The sequence below is a fragment of the Pecten maximus genome, chromosome 12 (assembly GCF_902652985.1).
Source record: "Pecten maximus chromosome 12, xPecMax1.1, whole genome shotgun sequence".
Taxonomy (NCBI): domain Eukaryota; kingdom Metazoa; phylum Mollusca; class Bivalvia; order Pectinida; family Pectinidae; genus Pecten; species Pecten maximus.
Genome location: NC_047026.1, coordinates 11,682,950 through 11,705,095, shown reverse-complemented (window position 1 = coordinate 11,705,095; position 22,146 = coordinate 11,682,950). Strand labels below are relative to the sequence as shown.

At 33.2% G+C, this 22,146-nt stretch overlaps 1 protein-coding gene across 1 annotated transcript; it reads right to left on the bottom strand.

Moving 5' to 3' along the window:
• Nucleotides 1-15,567: 15,567 nt before the first annotated feature.
• On the bottom strand, nt 15,568-21,445 carry LOC117339626 (homeobox protein MSH-A-like). Its single transcript, XM_033901319.1, has 2 exons — nt 20,676-21,445; nt 15,568-17,005 (listed from the first exon to the last, which is right to left on the bottom strand). Exons 1-2 carry the CDS (start codon nt 21,202-21,204, stop codon nt 16,572-16,574), a joined length of 963 nt encoding a protein of 320 aa, XP_033757210.1. The 5' UTR covers nt 21,205-21,445; the 3' UTR covers nt 15,568-16,571.
• Nucleotides 21,446-22,146: the final 701 nt, after the last annotated feature.

The following is a 22,146-nucleotide window of genomic DNA, read 5'->3' as shown; positions in this document are numbered from 1 at the left end:
CGACATGTCTTAGTGTCATTGCTATCACTGACTTAACCGATAACTTACTTTACCGACTACTGACTTTACAGACTACTGACTTTACCGACCACTGACTTTACCGACTACTGACTTTACCGACCACTGACTTTACCGACTACTGACTTTACAAACCACTGACTTTACAAACCACTGACTTTACCGACCACTGACTTTACAAACCACTGACTTTACCGACTACTGACTTTACCGACCACTGACTTTATCGACCACTGACTTTACCGACTACTGACTTTACGGACCACTGACTTTACCGACCACTGACTTTACCGACCACTGCCATTACCGACTACTGACTTTACCGACCACTGACTTTACCGACCACTGAATTTACCGACTACTGACTTTACCGACCACTGACTTTACCGACTACTGACTTTACAAACCACTGACTTTACAAACCAATGACTTTACCGTCCACTGATTTTATCGACCACCGACTTTACAGACCATTTATTTTACAGACCACTGATTTTACTAACCACTGATTTTACCGATCACTAACTTACCTGACCACTGATTTTACTGACCACTGATTTTACCGACCACTGACTAAACCGACCACTGACTTGTCCGACCACTCAATTTACTGACCACTGATTTTAACAACAACTGATTTTAACGACATCCTGTAAAACGAAAGCAAAATGAAACGAAACGAAGCGAAATCAAACGCAACGAAACGAAATCAATAGAAACCAAACCAAACGGAACGAAAAAGGAAACATTGAAAAAATGAAAAACAAATTAGACTGTACACAGGCCTAATTAAGTGTCCTATTGTCATCGGTGTAAATATCGCAATATTCACTCATAAAATTTATAAAATAAATCAATTTAGATAATATGCTAAGTCCACGATTTATAGGCATGCAAATCGAAAGAACTGTCTCCATACAAATCTATACATATATCTTATTCGAATTTTGTTCCGTTTTGTTGATTTTGAGTTTAAATTTACACTATTCCTCAGTTTAAAGCATGTTAGTATCCCCTGCTGTGAGTCGGCTACCTAAAAGCGGCAGAAAGGTGTCGACAAATTTCCTCTCACTACGCGTGACAAATTTATGCGTCAACCCAGTCATAACGGTCAAGATGTTCCTCGTCGTCAAGTCCTCGGAATATAAAGCAGGGCTAGACCATCAAGATAACCTCTAATGCAAGCTCATAAACATCCTATGATGTCCCTTCACATTTGCATCATTTGAAGTTAATTTCTTTTGATCTTTAGGGGTAGGTGTGAAATTAACACCCCCGGAACTAATTGAGCATACAGAGGGATTTGATCATAGGAGAATCCACAAGTAGCTGTGACATTGACTATACCAGTATATAGCTTACCTGTATTTAGCAGAGAGTGTGTATGTGTATAATATGTGTGTGTGTGTGTTTGTGTGCACGCAAAACAGATTACTCTCAAAAGGGAAAACCTTGATTTATGTGTTATTGTTTCGAAGTAACGTTTTAGTTCACTTATTGTAGGACTAAAGAATGTACTTACGCCGAGTAGTTTATATCATTATTAAATTTTAGATAATAAATCTCAAACAGCTTTTTATTGGTTTAACAACGTACGCTATAACTTGATTTTCCCTTCTAAAATACGGTACCGACTTAACACCTAAGAAAAGAAGGACAAACAAACTAACATAGGGACGTTCCGATAAAGGACACATTGGCCATAATTCATAAAAATCGAACCCGTTAAATAGTTATTTAACAAAACAAAGGATTTCGTATATCAAATAAGATTTACACATAAACAATGTATCGAAATAAACAAACCGTCATTCTAATATTGATAAAAATCTCGTAAATGACGCAAAGGAATAATTATAACTCATAGATAACAGCTTCAACACGACAGCATTTAAAAAAAAAAAAAAAAAAACATCAAGAACATAGGTTACATCGAAACAAAAGCAAAGGCAACAGCAGCAGGAGTAGAGAGGGAAACAAAAGAAAGGACAACAACAGGAGCGGAGAGGTAAACAAAAGAGAAAGACAACAAACAGGAGTAGAGAGGGAAACAAAAGAAAGGACAACAACAGGAGCGGGGAGGGAAACAAAAGAGAAAGACAACAAACAGGAGTAGAGAGGGAAACAAAAGAAAGGACAACAACAGGAGCGGGGAGGGAAACAAAAGGAAGGACAACAACAGGAGCGGGGAGGGAAACAAAAGGAAAGACAACAACAGGAACGGAGCGGGAAACAAAAGGAAAGACAACAACAGGAACGGAGCGGGAAACAAAAGGAAAGACAACAACAGGAGCGAGGAGGGAAACAAAAGGAAAGACAACAACAGGAGCGGAGGGTGAAACAAAAGGAAGGACAACAACAGGAACGGAGCGGGAAACAAAAGGAAGGACAACAACAGGAGCGGAGAGGGAAACAAAAGAGAAAGACAACAAACAGGAGCGGAGAGGGAAACAAAAGGAAAGAAAACAACAGGAGCGGAGGGGGAAACAAAAGGAAAGAAAACAGAAACGGTTGACATAAGTAGAAATTGAGGAGAAATGAAACAAAGACGACAAATGTTGTTCATACATCATGAAGGCCAAGAAGGCATCCCAACACTTCGTTGTAAATTTCTGACTTTGACATTTTGTTTATGGCCACCCCCTGATAGCTCTTGTCCCCATTTAACCTATCTTGTCATTAACGTTCACCAAAAAACACAACTCATATCCGTAGAGTAATGATAGGTTCGGACAAAAATACATGTGTAGTAAAATAAACGCCAACAAATTGTAGTAATTTCTATAAGTTGTGATAATTAGAACCTAAAGTTTGGATCTGAATCGAAATTATCAGACATTTATAGCAACGTGAACATTTTATAACATATAATATTGTATGTAAAAGTCTTCTTAACGATAATGCATTTTTCTGACTCAGCTAGCTGGAGGCGTGGGTAGAGTACATAGACTTTCGATTACTCACAATCATATTCTATGAAATGGTTAAATAATGAAAGCGTAATTTGTATTTAAAAGAAAAACATCTGTCGATATAATGGACTGCTCGTAATCAACCACTTATCTAAAAATGTTTGTAAAAAAAAAACCTGTTACTTGAACTTTTTTTTTTTGAAACAAATGTCAGACTTTTATTTTCCATAATTTTGAATTTTCAATTTCACACACCTGGTCATTCTTTATATCTGGTCAATAAAATTGCTGCAATTTGTTATTGATTTCTCAACACAGGGATTGTGTTTGTAAATGTACATTAAGCATGTTTAAAAGCTGTTTTATCGTGACCGCAAAGCCATGAATGTTTATTACATTAGGTTGTTTAAATTGCGATTAAACTTTATTGATGATTTCAGATACAATTTCCAATATAAAAGCTTTAAAATGATTGTCATTACACGTCTTTAAGAATATTTGCTATGCAATCCTAAACTCTCGCTAATGGCTCTATTTGATGTTATAATAAAGTCATAACTTGTGAATTCATTGGATATGATTCTAAATTCCATATGCTCATGTTCAGATGTGATTTATCTCCATGATATAGAATGTAAATTACTTTCCCCTCAATAAAAAAACACGTTATTCAACTCGGTTCAATCGGGCGAATCCAAAGTGTATTTCTAGATATTATATCTGGTAAATTACACGAATAGTTGTTGTATTACTCTTAACCAATAGCACTTAGCGTACGAAATTTAAAGTTAATGAAACGGAATCTGAGCGTATAAATCACATGTTTTCTGGGTAGGATAGAGGGAACCTCCTACTGGCCTCTGAGTGAGCTATTCTCTTAACATGCTACAACTCACATTTGCACTTTACGGTGTGAACCAACGCCATTGTTTCAAAAACTAATTACGAAAACCCTTAGAGAATAAAAAAAACCGAAGCCAAACATCCACCATTCTTTTGATCCTCCTAATTAAGAGTTGTACATTTCTGTTTGCACGGAATGCAAAAAAGGAATTATTACATCATAGTTTGTTATAAATATATACGTTTGTGCTTTGTTGATTTACTGGGCATGCGTGAAAGTTATTTTTTATATGTTTTCGCAACATCAGCATAAAGTAAATATAATCTTTGCGGCTACGTAATAATTTTATTTATTAATGTATTTGGCCGACTAATTAGCTTTGTAATTATAATCAGCTTATTGTGTTTATCTCTTGGATTAGTTTTTTTTTTTAGTTTTTTTTCAAACAAATATCTAAAAACCTATTTATATTCTTCTTTAAACATTAATTACCCGGTAATTTAAAATAATTACTGACATATATATAGATAAAGTAACAAGCGTCACGCAGTATATTGAATGATCAGAATTACTGTCCTTTATCTATACGATTGTAAATTGATTTATTGTAGAGAATGATAATAATGCATTGTTCATTTGAAACAGCGGTCGGGCGTTAATAGCAGGCCTGGGTGAGAATGAGAGTTAATTACTTGATCCAAAGAGCACGATTATCATGCACGTTTGTTATCAATTTCATGGTGCTGTACGTTAACTCCTTAACACCCTTCCCATAATAAAGAGAGGCCTCAGATTTATAGATAGATACCGCCAATACACATAAGGCATTAACCAGGCGTAATCCATAAAATGATAAGACATGTGATGTTATTCTCTTAGAGCGTTAAGTCCTTCTTTCTGACAATATTGAAATTCATTGATGGTCCTTATCCCGACATCTATACCAAACGTTCCTAGGTTAATCGGCTGTCTTAATTGACCAGTGAAGCTAGTGGGATTCTTGACGTTCAGGCTATAGATAGGCGTCAAATGAATTTGATATCCCTTTTCAGTTCCCATTAGAGGGGATAATTGCACTAGGGGTGACACATAAAAGTCTTCAGAAGCCACATGGAGAGATTTAAAAGACTCCTTTAATACGAGAACTCTGTAATGATTGATGACTATTGCGATGAAAACAAAAATTAATAATTTGTCGAAATTCCTAACTTCTCCTGAAAATAGCATTCACCTGACAAATAATTCAACTAGTCAAATTGAATGTGTAACACTTGATGATATTTTGAAATATAGTTTGGAAATAGTTAACTGGCCATATCAAAGTGTTAAGTTTACTTTGAAGTGGAAAAATAATGATAAAGTACTTATGGAAATGAGTCAGATTTTCTTATTGCCCTAGCGTACCTCTCCCCACCCGAAAAAAAACAATTACTGTACAGATTTGTGTTAAATTTTCTGTGATATACCTCTAACGGATATGCTTATCCTCACTGACTATACATACATATAACTAATGTCATAACTGTGTGACGTCACTTATCAGCATGTTATATGATATTAATGTAATTAACAGACATCATTTAAGTGCTCAGGAAATTAGGTAATGACAACATCAGGAGTAATATTTAGCTTTGTGTTACAAATTCTATCGATTACTTTTAAATTTTCAAATGTTAATTTCAATAATATTTGTATTCATTACTGATAAAATGATAAAAGAGAATGTAAAGGGAAGGATTTAATAATGAAAATGAATTCAAATTTCGTGACCTAAGTATTTTTAATCTCGTATATCAATAATTCCTGTGTTTGAGTTTTGACATTGGAGAACAAAGTATATCAGCGAATTATAATTACATAAGTAAAATGCAAGTTTATAAATAAAATGTTAGTAAATGAGTAAAAATGAAAATTCACAGTGCCATAAGGGGACTCATCAACAAAGGGCGGCTCACGATTACTTAAAGTCCTACTATTGAAAGTTTATATCTCAGATCTGAAAAAAAAATGAAATTTCACTAAATGCCAATAACAGATCAGGATGATAAAATAAAGACAATTAACATTTGCAACTATGTATTGTGTGTTGGCGGCTCTATTTGACGAAAGAATAATTCGTTTGGCATGCACTTAGCCACTTATGTAAACTCACGCATTCAAAGTTAATTTCCAGATAGCCCGCGTTCTTCTTGGTGGTCTACTAAGTGATCCAGTTTTGTTTTGGGAGCAAAGCTCTTAGAATAATAACGCAACTGTAGCCATTGTGTCAAAACCATGCATTTTTTTTTTCTATTTTTTATGCATCAGCGTATGCATACAGTGTGTTAGGAAATGGCTTGTTTTCAAGACGCACTTTATTATAGCTATTGCTGTTATTAGCTGATGATAAAGAAACCAAATTAGTAGCACACAATACACCTTGATTCATTAGCTGCGTAATGTCCAACCTATTATATTAAGTATCCTCCTAGTAATTGAATTTTTAGCGTTTCCTGTTAAATTTCAAGTTGTATTCTTAATCGTTTCGTCATAAAATTTGAAAATGTAGAAGCGAGTTATTTTCACAGTTTCCCTGGCGTCAATAAATCGTTTAAATTGCATTGTTTGCAGATTTTCCTGAACAATGTTATGCATAAATAACTCTGACAAAAACAATTTTTCCAATTTATTGAAATTGTTTTTCCGCAAGCACATGCTAGAATAAGCATATCCTTATTGGAAATTGACAAAACGTTCTCAGTACTAAGCGGAGCAAAAATCTTATGGTGTAACACTGCGCTACAATATTACAGCAGATGAGAGAATTACTGCTAACGGCAATTGTTCAGTAAAGGATTTGGGAATCAGATAATGACTGTGATTTAGCGTGATTTATACCCTTTGATGAACTACGATTTAAACTGTTATGTCCCTACTAATTTAAGTCCTTATTGTTAGACCTAACTCTCCGATATATTCTCCTCTCTTTGGCCGAGAATGTTGAGGACAACGCCATCAGAGGTTTTAGTGTTCTTTGATTTGAAACTTGCAACAGGAATATATTACTTGCACTGGGGAATAAAAACACCTTTGGTTCTGAATCAATGGAGAAATTCTTTTTTCATGAACTACGGGTATTATTAAAATATTTCAAGGCGGACGAAACGTTCAACGAGAATGCTGGAAAATAGTTTACGTAATACGAGATAAAAAAAATCACATGTAATGAATGGACAAGGTATCTTTAATGACAGCAGAACGACAAGAAATAATGCTTTAGATCCTACACGACGACGACTGTGGGGTTATCCCTCTCTGCCGTACAGTAATAGATACCTCTTATAATGAGAAGGATAAAATGTATACATCAAATATTTGAATTATATAATCAGATGTTTTAATCAATGTAAGCAACATGAAATGTATACTTTTTTTTTAATCATCATATGCGTATTGTGTTATTATTTAGTATTCGACATATTAGTTTCGTATTTTTTTTTATAGTTTAGAGTTGCTATTAGTGAATGAATGACGACATCCGGTGGGTTATATTTGGAGTATGTATATTCAAACTTAAACAAAATCTACACTATACATAGAGACAACAACAAGGCAGCAATGGCAACAAAACAACAAAGGCAACCACACAACTATGGCAACAAGACAAAATGGCAATAAAACAACAAGGGCAACAAAACATCAAAGGCAACAACACAATAAAGGCAACAACAAAATAAAGGCAACAAAACAACAATGGCAACAATACAACAAATACAGAAAAACAACAATGGCAACAAATAAACAAAGGCAACAAAACATTAATGACAACAAAACAACAAGGGCAACAAAACAACAAAGGCAACAACAAAATAAAGGCAACAAAACAGCAATGGCAACAATACAACAATTACAGAAAAACAACAATGGCAACAATACAACAAAGGAAACAGAATAATAAGGGCAACAAAGCAAAGACCGAGATCTACATCAAATAACACTTTACTAAATATAAGTGAAATAAAAAAACATTCATTTCAAATACTCACTCCTAAAAATCAAAAATCAAAAAAAATAAGATTGCTTATACATTTAATCGATTGAAAAACACAAATGAACACAAACAGAAATTGCATCTAATTTGTTAATTAATACACCACAACCACACGCAAAATGGGTTACGAATTATTACCAAATCGTTGTTTCATCAAATTTTGTATCTAGCTTAAGTATGAAATATCATCGCTGTCTTCATTGTCAACATCCCTGTAGTTCCTTCCCTGCCATCTTCTTCCTCCACGTTGATAGACGGTATAGGCATGAAAGTAAACAGATAGTATTAATCAGAACTATTGGTTTAAACAGCTTTATTTTAATTCTAACATGAATATATATTACATGATACAGTCACGCTAGTATCCGCCTTCGGCCCACGTTTGCCGAAGGGTTCATTGTGGTTCTCCAGTTACTAAAACATTATTCTTATTGTATTTTATTGTATTTCCAGTACTTCTTATATATATTATGTGATTGTATTTGTAATTTTTTGTGTTTTGATAAAGGGGCGGATTGCCTCGAAAATTTAACAAGCCTTATTGTTCACACTGTTTGAATTACTTCTTTGCCCCATATATATATATTACATGGTATACTTAGATGAAGGATTTGAAAACAGGCTCGAAGCATGTATTCGTCAATTTCCCTCCTAAACTGGGCTTAAAAACATCTATATATAATACATAATACGATGTCATATGATGTGTAAAATGTGAGTCGTAACTAAACACACAGATATTACAAGTGACTTGTTTTCTATCTGAAAAGAATAGTTTCATATTTTACTATTAGTGCCTACAATAATGATAAATTAATAGTATACTTTATTTTTATTAGTATATTTAAAGAGCCAATAAAAAAATCTTATATATTTATATTCTGATAAACATGAACTGCTTCAAGTACCATGTAAAATGTCACGATACGTTACATATCTGTTGAGTGAGCAGTGACGCAATTTAACATCCTATCGATTTAGTTAAATGTTAAAAAATATTTTAAGTCGCTTATTGAAAATGAAGACTAATAATGATAATAGCATAGAAATCGAGTCGTTTACATGTAATTTAGAAGTTTTAATTACACTGTCACAATCAGGTAAAAATGCATTCAAAATAGATTTAAAAAACCACAAATCTATTTTTAAGTCGATCGCAATTCATACCAAATGTCCAAATGTAAAGTCAATTAACACAAATGTGTAATGTGTAACAACATGGAACACGAACTTCAGGGAAAGCAAGCGAAGTGATTATATAATTAATATTGAAGAGTTCTTTTAACTGGATAATAGAGGTGAAACAATTCACTGTGCTGATATTAATATTTGAATTTAAAATTATTACTGAATTGGTAATTAGTAATTGTTGACGAATAAGAAAAAAGATATCTTATGGTAAGATCATGTGACTATGAGTAGATTATTGCTGTTCAACGCGCTAAAGCAATTGTTTCACTAAATGTAATTCTAACATTTCATAATTTTGTAATGAACATTATATAAATTACATTGTTTGAACATGCTTTGTTTTTCAAGAATTTTAATGAGTCACGCGACAAGCTATTCAGTTAGTGTTAAGGAAATTCTTCTGTTCTGAAAATCATTTAATACAGACGGGTGAAATTAATGACAGTGCAATAGCAAAGAAAGGATATTAAGTTTATATGGTAGGAGAGAGGTAAAACAAGTAATGGGCAGTGAATCAAGTGCTTCTGATAGTAGAAAAAATAGAGCCCGGTGTGCAGTATATCGAGGTGTCCTGGCAGATACTGGTCAAAAAGGGAAGCAGTACTTCGAGGTGCCCTGGCAGATAATGGTCAAAAAGTGAAGCAGTACATCGAGGTGTCCTGGCAGAGAATGGTAAAAAGTGAAGCAGTATATCGAGGGGTCCTGATAAAGAATGGTAGAAATGGAAACAGTTTATCGAGATTTCCTGATAGAGAATTGACAAAAAATGAAAACGATATATCGATATGTCCTGTTACAGAATTGTCAAAAAAATGAAAACGGTATATCGAGGTGTCCTGGCAGAGAATTGTCAAAAAGTGGAAACAGTTTATCGAGCTTTTCTGAAAGAAAATGGTCAAAAAATGGAAAAAGTTTATCGAGATTTTTGGTAGAGAAGGGGAAATAAGTAAGGAATTATATAGTGATGTTCCGAGAGACACAGCAGATAAGATATGGTCAAGTTACATACTCACCTATTTTACGTTTCTACGCTATCTCTGATGGAACCAACGGCAGGAAGATTTTGAGAGATGAGGGATTTAACGGTGATATTTCCACACTTACCACATTTAACGTTTGTATAACTGCTTTTGACCAAACCCACTGCACACTACGGATAGCAAACAGAACTCTACTGGATGTTGTATCCGCGATAATGTGCAAAGTACAGGTAATCGCTTCTCGGCGAAGATATTTGTCTCCTCTGTGAATTTGATTTCTTTTTAATGTTTATTTTGTGCAAACACTTTGTTTATCTATATGTGTAATCGCGTTTATTTCTGAGGTAGTGCCAGGCTCCTCCACAGCCAATCCTAGTAATGAAAAGTGGCAGGAAACCCCAAAGAAGAATACATAACTTGCTATATATTTAAAACACTATGAGAGGTCCTATTGATGTTAAAAGGGGTCCATTATCGGTTCAATTATGTGCACCAGTATCAGACTATAGTTAAGGTTCCGTTTTTATAACACAAGAGATTGGAGATTTCTTGTTACAATAATGAATTGTCTGTTGTTTTGATAACAATACCACATACAGATCGTTCATCACATGAGACCCTTGTATATACGTTAAAGTGATTGCGGACTTCACCTAAACTGACAGATAATTGAATCATGTTGTATGGGATAATGAAAACAAATGTGTAGCTTCTTGGTAATTTGTAAACAATAGCAGCTTAGTTCATAGTTACTGAATATCGGGGTATTTGCAATGTGAAAGGAAATGAAAGAATTAAAAGATGCACGGAATGTCAGATCGAGTTATGTCTGTTTATAGTAGTTTTTTTTTATTATTAAACTTACTGAAGCCTTATGATAAAAGCAAGGGTTGTTTTCTAATAATTTCACAATTGAGCAACAACAACCTTCTCAAGATAACTACATAATTCGGTGAGAATTCATTTTTTTAAAATAGGTTGGTTGTGAACGTTCAATTTTCAATTCATTGAAGCTACAGTATTTGTAGTAAGACAAATTTTCATATACGCAACAATTGTACAAGGAAAGCGAATATGTGACATATATAGGCAAGTACCTATCATACAGAGAATTATCAAACTGGAATATCCCAACATGTGCTACACTTGTTATATACGCAAGGTGAAAATGTGTCTTTACTGTATAACATGAAATATTTGAGGGTATCATGTTCGTGATTTCAAGCTACATAGATGATTTCTTAGCACAAAAGTTCATGTGTACTCTGTGCGTAATAGTTGTCTAGTTCTAAACTCTTTTCTTGTATTATCGATATTCCTTATAAACCTGGGATGTTTGCACAAAAAGAAAAATCATGACACACAGTCACAACTTGTACCGAAGCATAATAATATGCTTTCTGCATTTCACTTGAAAATGTACGGATATTTTAATAATATTTTCTGATAGTTTGCCATTATTATTTGTTGATCATGTTACATATATTTGTTGTTTGAATAATACTTGACATTTTTGTTTACCCAGCATTATCGTTGACGTTATCTTGAAGAAAATAGTTTAAACGCTTGGAATTGAAAAATCGTTTTATATTCATTTTATCAGTTTTCAGTCCTTTGATCTGCAATATTTGCAATCCATATTGTCATTCACTATATGGTTTATATTCTCACTCATCTCCTCCAAAGACATTTTTATGAGGATAGAAGATCATGAAGGAAACATCGTATCACAAGCGATGTAAACCAGATAAGATATATATTCTTATTTATTTTTCTCTATGCTAAATGTGTTCATAGAAAAGAAAACAAATTGAAATTGAATTTCTGCCTGACACAATGAAACAATACCTAGAGGGAGCATGAGTGTGCATTAGAAGCAAGAGTATTTGGTATGAACAGTTATATGGACACCTTGAACAGAGAAAGTGGAGCTTGTATGTGGCAGGTAGATACATTAATTATATCTCATATCTTATACATGATCATGCAATATATTGTTGTACATTATAAGAATGGAATTGCTGTATGATATTATTCCCATTTCCCCACCACGTTCAATCAGTCCAAAATTCGTGTCATTGTATACAATGTACATATATGTCTGTTGTTGCTGTCACATTGCTGAATTAAGTTATGGAGGAGAGGGTTTCTAAAAGTTTCCATAACCTGCGCCAAATCCTCTTGATTTTTTTTATTATTATTATTATTTTAGGAAAGCAATAAAAAATGTTTGAAAGTTAATTCCAAAAATAATTTCTCACGAAAAATAAACGATGAAAAGTACATTAATGTGGTATATAGAAAACCGCTTGATGTACTCGTTTAAGCATATCACATATTGTATATCTTGTGTTAGTATTTTAAGTATTTACAAACACTTCGTGGAGATATTGATCCTGTGGGTTCTTATATGACGTCACAGTATCAACAAAGTAATGGAGCCGCATGTATTTACATTTAATTGCAATGACACGTTACAAAAGAGAAGTCTTTGAGTCAAATGTCGATTTTTATATTTCAAGTTGACCTGAGGAAATGCCTGTTTACAAATGTTTGATAGCAATTTCGATTATCTGACAAACCGAATGTTAATTTTGCTTCATATGTAGATTATCGCACCAGAATATCATAAACCTTCTAATTGCAAAGACCCTGTTTATTAAATTTCCTTTAAAGCAAAAATTTATATAAGAATATAAATATGATATTTGAAAACATTTTAATTTTAATTTTATTTCTCAAATGTTTTAAAGGTCGTGTATATCTGTATTTTATATCATAATGATAGTAAACCATTCTGATAACCGCGTACAAAAGCGTTCATTAAAATCCAAGGTCTCATATACATTTAATGAGTAATAATCCTCATACGCGAAAAAGCCATTAGGCCTGAAAGAGAATATAAAACAACTGATGCTTCACTCAAATCGGTGTTTGATGTAAATACGATAAATTCTGTTTATCTTTCAAAATTACACCCCAGACCTTAGCCTTGTATCCCCAGTATCCCCCCTGTCCATACAGTAAAAGCTCATAACAGAAGCATAAACTCAGACGTCGCACTTAGGGCCAATCATACTAGGGAGGCTGACTCCGTTAGACCACCCAGCAGATATACCACTAGCGGAATAGGTTTGTCAGCATTAGTAGGCAATCTCTATCCTTCTATTTGTGAGGAAATTATGTTAATAGATTCTTAAACTAAATACTCGCTATGTTCCTCACATTATGTCTTTGTGAAGTCATTAGTTAAATTGCTTTTCTAATTAACAAATTTTCTTTGTGTATATGTGTGTGTGTGTTTAGGAATTAACCTAAATGCTTTTACAGAAAATAAGTACCCCCTAGTCTACGTCATGTAGCAAAACTGTTAGGTTTTTCGGAGTTGCAAATTGTCAATTTGGTTATGTTTTGTGTCAAATTTTGTTCTTACCACAAGTCAAATGGAATCACATAATTGACGGGGGTTTAAATATCATGTTCTTCTAATTGATTTGTGAACCGACAAATCGTCAGATGGATTGTTATCTCTCCAGATTATAAAGGTGCTTTGGTGATGTAATTGTGTGAAACGAATCACTCTCTAGCACGAAGGTAGTACTTTCTCAGGTAACGTGGAACACACGATAGGTTACAACAGGGTTATGTTGCTATATTTTCGCGGTTTACAGAATTAATACTTCTATAATTTGTGGTGATAAATAAATGATTTAAAATTCTAGCAAATGGCAAATTTCTGAAATTCGTGAAATATTTCAATTTCAAATTTACAAATCAGTAGTATCCGTATTTCATGTCTAAAAATTGATTAACTGTATTTTCTTTCGACTTATTTATATATATCATATATCACTCATTGTTTGGTTATCATTAACAATCAGTGGATACGATATAACGAAACAATTGAATTTAATTGAAATTATATTTATTATGTTATTTTGTGGAGGTTTTAGAATACTCATTTGAAAAGTATTTAGGAATTCTGTAATCGACAAATACATTCAGTATATATTGTTTTTTTTCGGATTTTCGAAAAGGTACCTGTATTGATGATATACTTAACACATGTTTTGCCTTAGTGGTCGAGAGGTCATACAGGTGATATGTTTGTCTATAGAGTGGTGAGAACTAAGGATTATATATATATCATATCCGTTAAAAAATGTCAAAATTGACCTAGCTTGAGAGGATAACAATGCTTTCAGAGCTAATATGATCACGTGATTACAGTTAACAGTTTAATCCAAATTTATATTAATATTGTACGTATGGCAGAAAATATGTTTTGCTTATTTCTATCTCTTTCCTATATAGAATAATCTATATATCTACTTAAGTGTATTAAATGTTTATAACAAATCAGAATAAATTTCATCAAGATATCTCTACCATATCTTAGAACCTGTTTTCTTTTTTACAGTTAATAATCTATGTTTTTGAGGGAAACGTTTGCATAAAAATGTATCTATTGAACATATAGTTATATGGAAATCCTATATTTCATACATTTTCTCATCCATATTGTGTATTTTGTAAATGTCATATACGTTATGTAGATATAAATAATTTGTAACGTCATGGAATTATTTGTCATATAGACTTGAATATGTCATGTAGTTATATCAATTGTTAAAATCACATTGATATAGGAATATAACTTAAGAAGCTTTTTATACATGAAAAAAATATACTAAATGACAATTGATATATATTTACTTATATAGTCATTTGTGGTTAATCTCAAGGAACAGTTAAGCATTCAACAATCTTGCTAATAAATTATATTTGGGTTTTTTGTTTTTTCTTTCTTTTTTTTGTTTGTTTGTTTGTTTGTTTGTTTGTTTGTTTGTTTGGTGTTTTTTTTTTAACAAACCAACTGAATTTCAAATGTTTGTGACTGAAAATCTGATTTTGTAAGTGTACATACAGTACTTTAAGATGATGAATATTGTAATATAAAGAATACATGCACAATTAGCATTACTTAGCGCTGAGAATACTTAGAATAAGCGCTAATATTCAATGCAGATGTGGACTAATAAGACGAATTTCGACTGTCTTGCTATTAATTGGTTTAAAAGATATTATCTCTTTTTCTCTTGTTGATTTATGATAAAATTACAACGTTAAATTTCTATCACGAATGTTGTGAACTTTGCTTTTATAGTAACTTCCATCAACTTCATTTTTTCATTATGTCTTTCTGTCCTTCCGCGCCTATCTTTTTAACCATTTTTGGACGCTTTGGTGTGACCTTATAATATTATCAAAGCAAACATCTTGATGTCGTTATAATACCATATATTCTGATAAAAAGATTAGAATACGAGTTCGTTAAATTTAGTTTCAAAACTGCTGAGGAAAACTTCTAACTACTCTATTTCATATGTACTTAACATCAAACCTTTTCATTACAATAATACTGAAGAAAAGAAAAACTTTTCTTTCTTTTTTTTCTTTTTTAAAAAATTGTTTTTAACTGTTAACACCAAACTTAGTCAATTAAGTACGTATTCTGATTCCCATTGAGAGAGACTCCGTTACAAAATATATCAAGAAAAAAATACAAAAGAAAAAAACAACGCTAAGATGGTAATTTCAAATTGTCATATTTAATATAATATAATATAGATATCATTCAAATAGTGCACAACAATTGTTTTTGATTTTGAGAATAGAATTTAGAAGAGCAAATTCCATAAATAATCATTTTTAAACATAAATAATAATTACACATTAAATGACTGTTTGTCTTGCTCACCTCATGGCATGCTGGCATACCTGGTGTGAAAGTAGACATTCAAACAGCCTCGAATTCAGCTGATGATACACTCCTTTTATGAAATCCGGAAGCCGGAGTCCAGTTAGACACTGTTAACCGGAAGTTAGCATTTATGTATAGTCATCACTGAAAAGGTTCAATATGTTAAAAACACAGCTTAACAATGTTATTTTATTAGAAGTGATGCCAGTTTTATAAAAGAATGATGTCCCTGGAATATGTCTGCTTTAAATGATTGATTCCCCAGAGGAACTTTCTTGTTACAAACCAATACAACCAAGTCATGTAGCATTAAAAGTTTCAATGTATAATGCTGAAATATGTCTTTATTCAACGCAGCACTTTCACGTGTAAGTCCAAATGCAATATTTTGGCAAAAATTCTACCCTGAGTTCAATTGTATGTTTGATTTCTTCTTGTGACGATTCATATTCAATATGTCCTTGACCTTTGAAACTAACATCTGACCTTGACAGTTTTTAGAGCTGAACAAGTCAGTGCTATATTGATTCAAGGTCGTGTTGACTTGCCTCGCCTCCCGCCCTACACAGATTCGACGCCATTACCGAGGGATACGGGTTGGACATGGTTGTACCATTCGATCCCCACGTTATCTAGGTACGCTAATCGCGCCTCACGTACACAGCAGGTACATCCGTGATGAAAGTCTTTACTTGGGAATTTCATGCTTGTCCGACTTTCGGCAAACTCTGGTCAATAACTTTGGCCGATTGGGAACAGGAGGGCATACTTGGTCCGTCATGTCTGGGATTTAGTTGTCAACAACAACTGTTTGTTCGGTAACCATCAAATGTCAGTGATGATATACCATCCCTATGTTTCCACCAGCAGGTAGAGAATAACTAAATGGAGACATCAGAGACTGTGGAAAACCCTGAGGTCTTCCGAAATGTCCGTTATACAATGCTGCGGCGGCGGGAAACGTAACTCCTATGTGTGGAGGTAACATTGGTTTGGATGCCATCTTTAGTTTTTCTAATTCTGCTTCATGCAAACGCTTTGCTTTTGCTCGTCGGTTTTGAAACCAGATTTTCACCTGTGTCTCTGTAAGGTTTAATGATGCTGAGAATTCTGCTCTTTCCGCAATGGATAAGTACTGTTTTTGCCTGAATTTTCGCTCCAGCGCTAAAAGTTGTGATGTTGTAAATGGTGTCCTTGGCTTTCGGTTGGTTTTGTGTTTCCGTAACGTGCATTTTTGTGGGTTTATCCTTGCTGGACTACTTGGACCTAAAAATAAAATAAATTAACCATTAGTTCTCAATATCATAAAAAAAATTAAGTTATCAATATTATATAATATTATATATTATAAATGCAAGAACATTAAAACAGAGTTAACCGCAGACTAACAAAGGGAAAAACAAAATTAAGTAAAAAAAATATAAGCTGGATACTTTATAGTACTATAGACAAAACGGACTAGCGATGTAAAAAAAAAATTCGCTAGTCCATGCTAGCACATTGAATCCGTTCATGAATTTTCAATTATAAGATCTTAATTAAGTTTGCAGTGTATGTACATATATCTGCATATATCGGATAGTCATCAATAATGAATGACGTAATGCCCTATTAACTACTTTGCCAGTTCATCATTGGCGATATGGATACTGATATACGCGGCCGTAGAACTATTCAGATTGTTGACTGGTCAGATTGTATTACTGATATACCCCATGCGCGTGGTCATCTGGCGTTAGTACAAACAAAGACTCATCACCGTGGTCAAGTTTGCCTGTGGGTCATCTGTCAATGAGAGACTGACCACCAATGTCCAAGTGATGAGACGATAGCGCGATTGAAACGGACATAATATCTTACTAATTGGGTAGACGTTATCAAACAATTTAGCACTAACCTCTAACCGTTTTATTGAAATTAATTATTGACGCTCTTAATTAAGTACGATGCTTGAAAGGTTGTCTCGATAACAGATCATTTATCTCTCAGACTACCAGTGGAATATTGTGACACAAGTTCGTCATCGATTAGTGTGCATTACCGAGGTGACAGTTCATATGCTACGTGTGTTTAGCGCTAACCCTAATTATGCTAAACGAATGATGATAGCGCCATAATTGAATAAAATCAATGGTAATTAAAATTATTATTTAACAGTTTCCGTAATGGTTTGACAACGTTGGCGTACGGTGTCACTTTTAATAAGGCATTTTGATGTGTTTTCTTTAACGATATGCCAAACTAAGCGATGAATCGAAAGCGACACTTAATCCGTCTAATTAACCGATAGTGGAAAATTATGAATAACGACTTTTGATGTTCGCTTTTTTTATAAAATAATAATATAGCATCAATATTTAATTTCCTGTCTTTGGAATTAATTAAAAATGTTATGATTTATATCGTTTTAGTCTAGAATTGATTTACAAGTGGTGTGCCAAACTAAATATTTGGAAAGTTTAATTGTAATAGGAACACACTTCTGCCACAAAACAAAAATAAAATATTATTGAAACTGTATAGTTGTCGAATTTAACACTGGAAATAAAAATGTCAGATATATTTGATATTCGAAAAATAACTTTTTTATTCTGTGATAAATAAACGAAATCCATCAAAGAGGCAAAGATTTCCATTATTTTAAATATGCAATGTAGAATACTTTTTTCATAATTGTTAAAATATTGCATGTGCTTTGTTATATATGTGATTTCCTAAAATCCTAAAAATTATTGTCACAATTATTTATTATTTTATATAACAAAATCATTTTGATTGAAATATTTGTATCGAGAATAAATCGCAGAGTTATAAAATTTGATAGTTTAAATGCTGAAGCTCCTTATGTGACATTTATACCTATAAAATATTAACGGCTTGATTTCCCCCGAATTTGTTATTCAAATTTATATTTATATAAAGGCAGTTAGATTTAGATGCCTCCGGACAATTTATTTAAATGTGAAACATCTATGAAAATATAGTTGTTTTCTTTATCAAACTTTTAATGTGACAAATGTTCATTTTTCACACGAATAAGATAGACAAGAAGCCCAAACAAACACAATTGACTTATGATAAAGCCAGTTAGATATGTTTTGTGTAACTTTGCGATAGCTTGAGGGGGACATCTTCATACCTTATCACCTAGACCAGGACTCGTGCTATTTATGTCCGCTTTTCAAAAGAAACCAATCGTGCCCAAGGGAAAAGCCGAGAGAAAGGTATAATGTTATTGGCGATATCCATTTTATTTATTCAAACAAAGAGAATATTTCGGGAGATAAATCACCCTATTAAATACGTTTGGGACAGGGTCGTAAGCGAACATCTACCTGTCGATATTAATCACACATTTGTATATTAATCAGTGTTGAAAGGTACGGGATTAAGAACTACTAATGGGGTATAGAACTGATTCACGTGACGTCGTTAATAACAACAAATGTGTTTGTTATATACTAATATAATGATATATGTGCACACCTATTGTCAGTATATATAATGTAGATAAATAATGTAATTTGTTCCTTTGTGTTGAATAACTATTATACAGATATTGCCGACTTTAAAGAACATCATCATTATCCCGCCGAAAAAAATAAATCCTTATATATATTATATACATACATACATACATACATACATTATCTATTTTATAAATTTCATTCTTATTCGGATACATTGATGAGCTTTCTATACTTTTTATTATTTCAGAAAACTGGATTTTAATAAACAATTAGCTTATAATAAAGACAAGCAAAAAGTGTATACACGTAAATGGAGATCTTAACCAAAATATAGACTGTATTTATATTTTACGTACATAATACGGAAATGGACTGCATTTAGCATTTAGGTTGGCAAATTCTGAATTCTAATATCAATTGTTTAGACATTTTATTTTCCAACGTTTTATACATGTATCTAAATATATATTATAAAGAGAAAGATCATTCAAATCTGTAACTCATGTTGTCATATTCTTTATCTATAATTTATTCTTAGAGTGCATATCTTAGCTTTAAAGAAAATAACATCTGTAATACCCTAAAATAGATTTTATAATTTCATATGAAGTGTTTATATTAGAAAAAATTACAATACTTATCTCATACATATACCCATTAACATTCAGATTTCAGATAGAGGGTATCTCGCTTTGTAATATAATATTACCTGCACATTTGATTTAATTTAAAAATAGATACTCTTCACTTGAATAGGGGATTCAGATAAATTGATATTCTGATCAGTTTATATTAGTTATATATCATACAGGTATTGCTTTTTTAGTGAAATTTTATCCCAAGATAAAAACGTAATCAAAATTAAGCCTTACAGCAACAATGTCCCTTACTCAGAATGAGAGTTATTCCAGCGACCATAACGTTTAAAATCTGTACAATTGAATTGTCTTATAATGTACATTTTAATATATTTGAATTACAATGGAAATCTTCAAATACGTATTCAAATTACCTCTTAAAATAAGGATTCGGTGAGATTTAAATATCATTGATCACTAACACCGCTCAAATTAGACCAAATGAAATTTGAATATTACAAAGAAAAATAACATATTCTCTGCAATCCGATATATTTACTCTAACTTAAGTATTTTAAAATTTTGAATCATATACGGAACTTATTTTTTAAACAGTGTTTGTTTATTTCTGAAAATAATGTATACGTACTACTTGTTAAAAAGAAAATGCATTCATTAAATAGTACAATTTTTAATGTTATGTGTAACTGTTGAATTATGATAAACAAACGTTATAATTTAAATGGAAACTAGATTTGATAACATATAACTTTCTTATCATGATTATGTTGATTACTTTTTATTGTTTATATTGAGCAAAATAAATAGTAAATGCCCTTTATATCGGAGAATTGATTACGCTTTCTATAACGGATGGAGAAGGCTTACCTTTTGGGGGTGACAAAGTTGCCCCGGGGAGCCAGGGAAAAGATGCTGCGGTATAAAATCCGGGCCACCGCCCGTCCGACGGGACATGAGACATAAGTGATGAGGGTGCATTAGAACTGTCCGAATTTCTCATTATAGAGTGGTGTTTGTTTAATATTCCATCCATACTAAAAGGTCCCATGGAAGATGTGGAAAGTTTCGGAGATTCTGTACAACTTCCTTCATCGGAACTGACTGAATGAGGTGAGTCGGATTGCTCTCTGTCCTCCTGGAGAGTATTTGTTGGAGATGTCTTTTCCGACATTATTGAGTCCACACTAAATTTTAGCACTTGTTTCTGTCCCGGTGCTGATGACGATGAAGATGATAATTTCGATGATGATTGTAATAAAGTTGTGGGTGATTTTTCTGTTGGAACATTATTAATCTCAGTCATTTCTCCAGTATTCTGTATTTCTGGTTTATCATTTCCAGAGTTCAATTTACTAAAAGCTGAATTAGAACTTGTTGTTAATGATGTAGGATGCATCTTGAAAAATAATCTGAAGTGAATATAAATTCACTAAACAAAAAAAAAAGTTTTTAAACTGTGTGAATCATCCGTTTTAAGTTAACGCTGACACCATCCAGACTGTCTTAATATCCACGGTCTTAACCGTATTTCTTGTGTATTTCAAAGTTGTCTTCATAAAATAGTGTACATAAAAAACCGAGCGAACCATCCGACGTCCTCCATACACACTGATACAAGTCAAGCACAACGCCGGGGTGTTATGGTGCTCCATATGTACTCTTCCGGAAGTGACGTCACGGAGTTAGAAAGTCATCATTGGTGAGCCTACAAATTGATGTGTAATGGAAGTTAGATGATCACCATACAATGTGTATGGTTAAAACTCACTCATGCGTGGAAAGATGGGGTGTACTAGCAAACAGGGGCTAATTTGAAACACTCGAACGGGTGAAATCCACGCAGCCCTGTATAAAAAGACCTGTCAGTTTCATTGACAATGTGAGAGTATAAGGGTTATCGGGCTATGAGAGTATCAGGCCCCAGTCGTCGGTTACTGTTTATTTAGAGGTAGATGAATTCAACTGATTTAAAAGTCACACTTGTTATTTCGCCCCTATTTGAGAATGATCAATTACCGTCAGTATAGAATATCAGTTTTTCATTGTTAGTTGTATATCAACGATGCCGGGACACAGAAAGAGAGAGCAGAGCTCGGGAGCAGCAGGCGCCAATCCGACCGTCAACGGGAGGGGGGCGTGGTCCCAGCGTCACCGCTTAACGCGCCTGTCGTATAAGCAGCCCTATGAGGATCCAAACACACTTTTATCCTCCTTTGTTTCCCACACATCTCCACGAGCACCAACCCCCGGGAAAACTGTCCTCGTGATATCTCCGATCCCTAATATCACTTCTCAAGTTCATTCCTTCGGGGTGTAAACAGATTTGTATATCGTTATG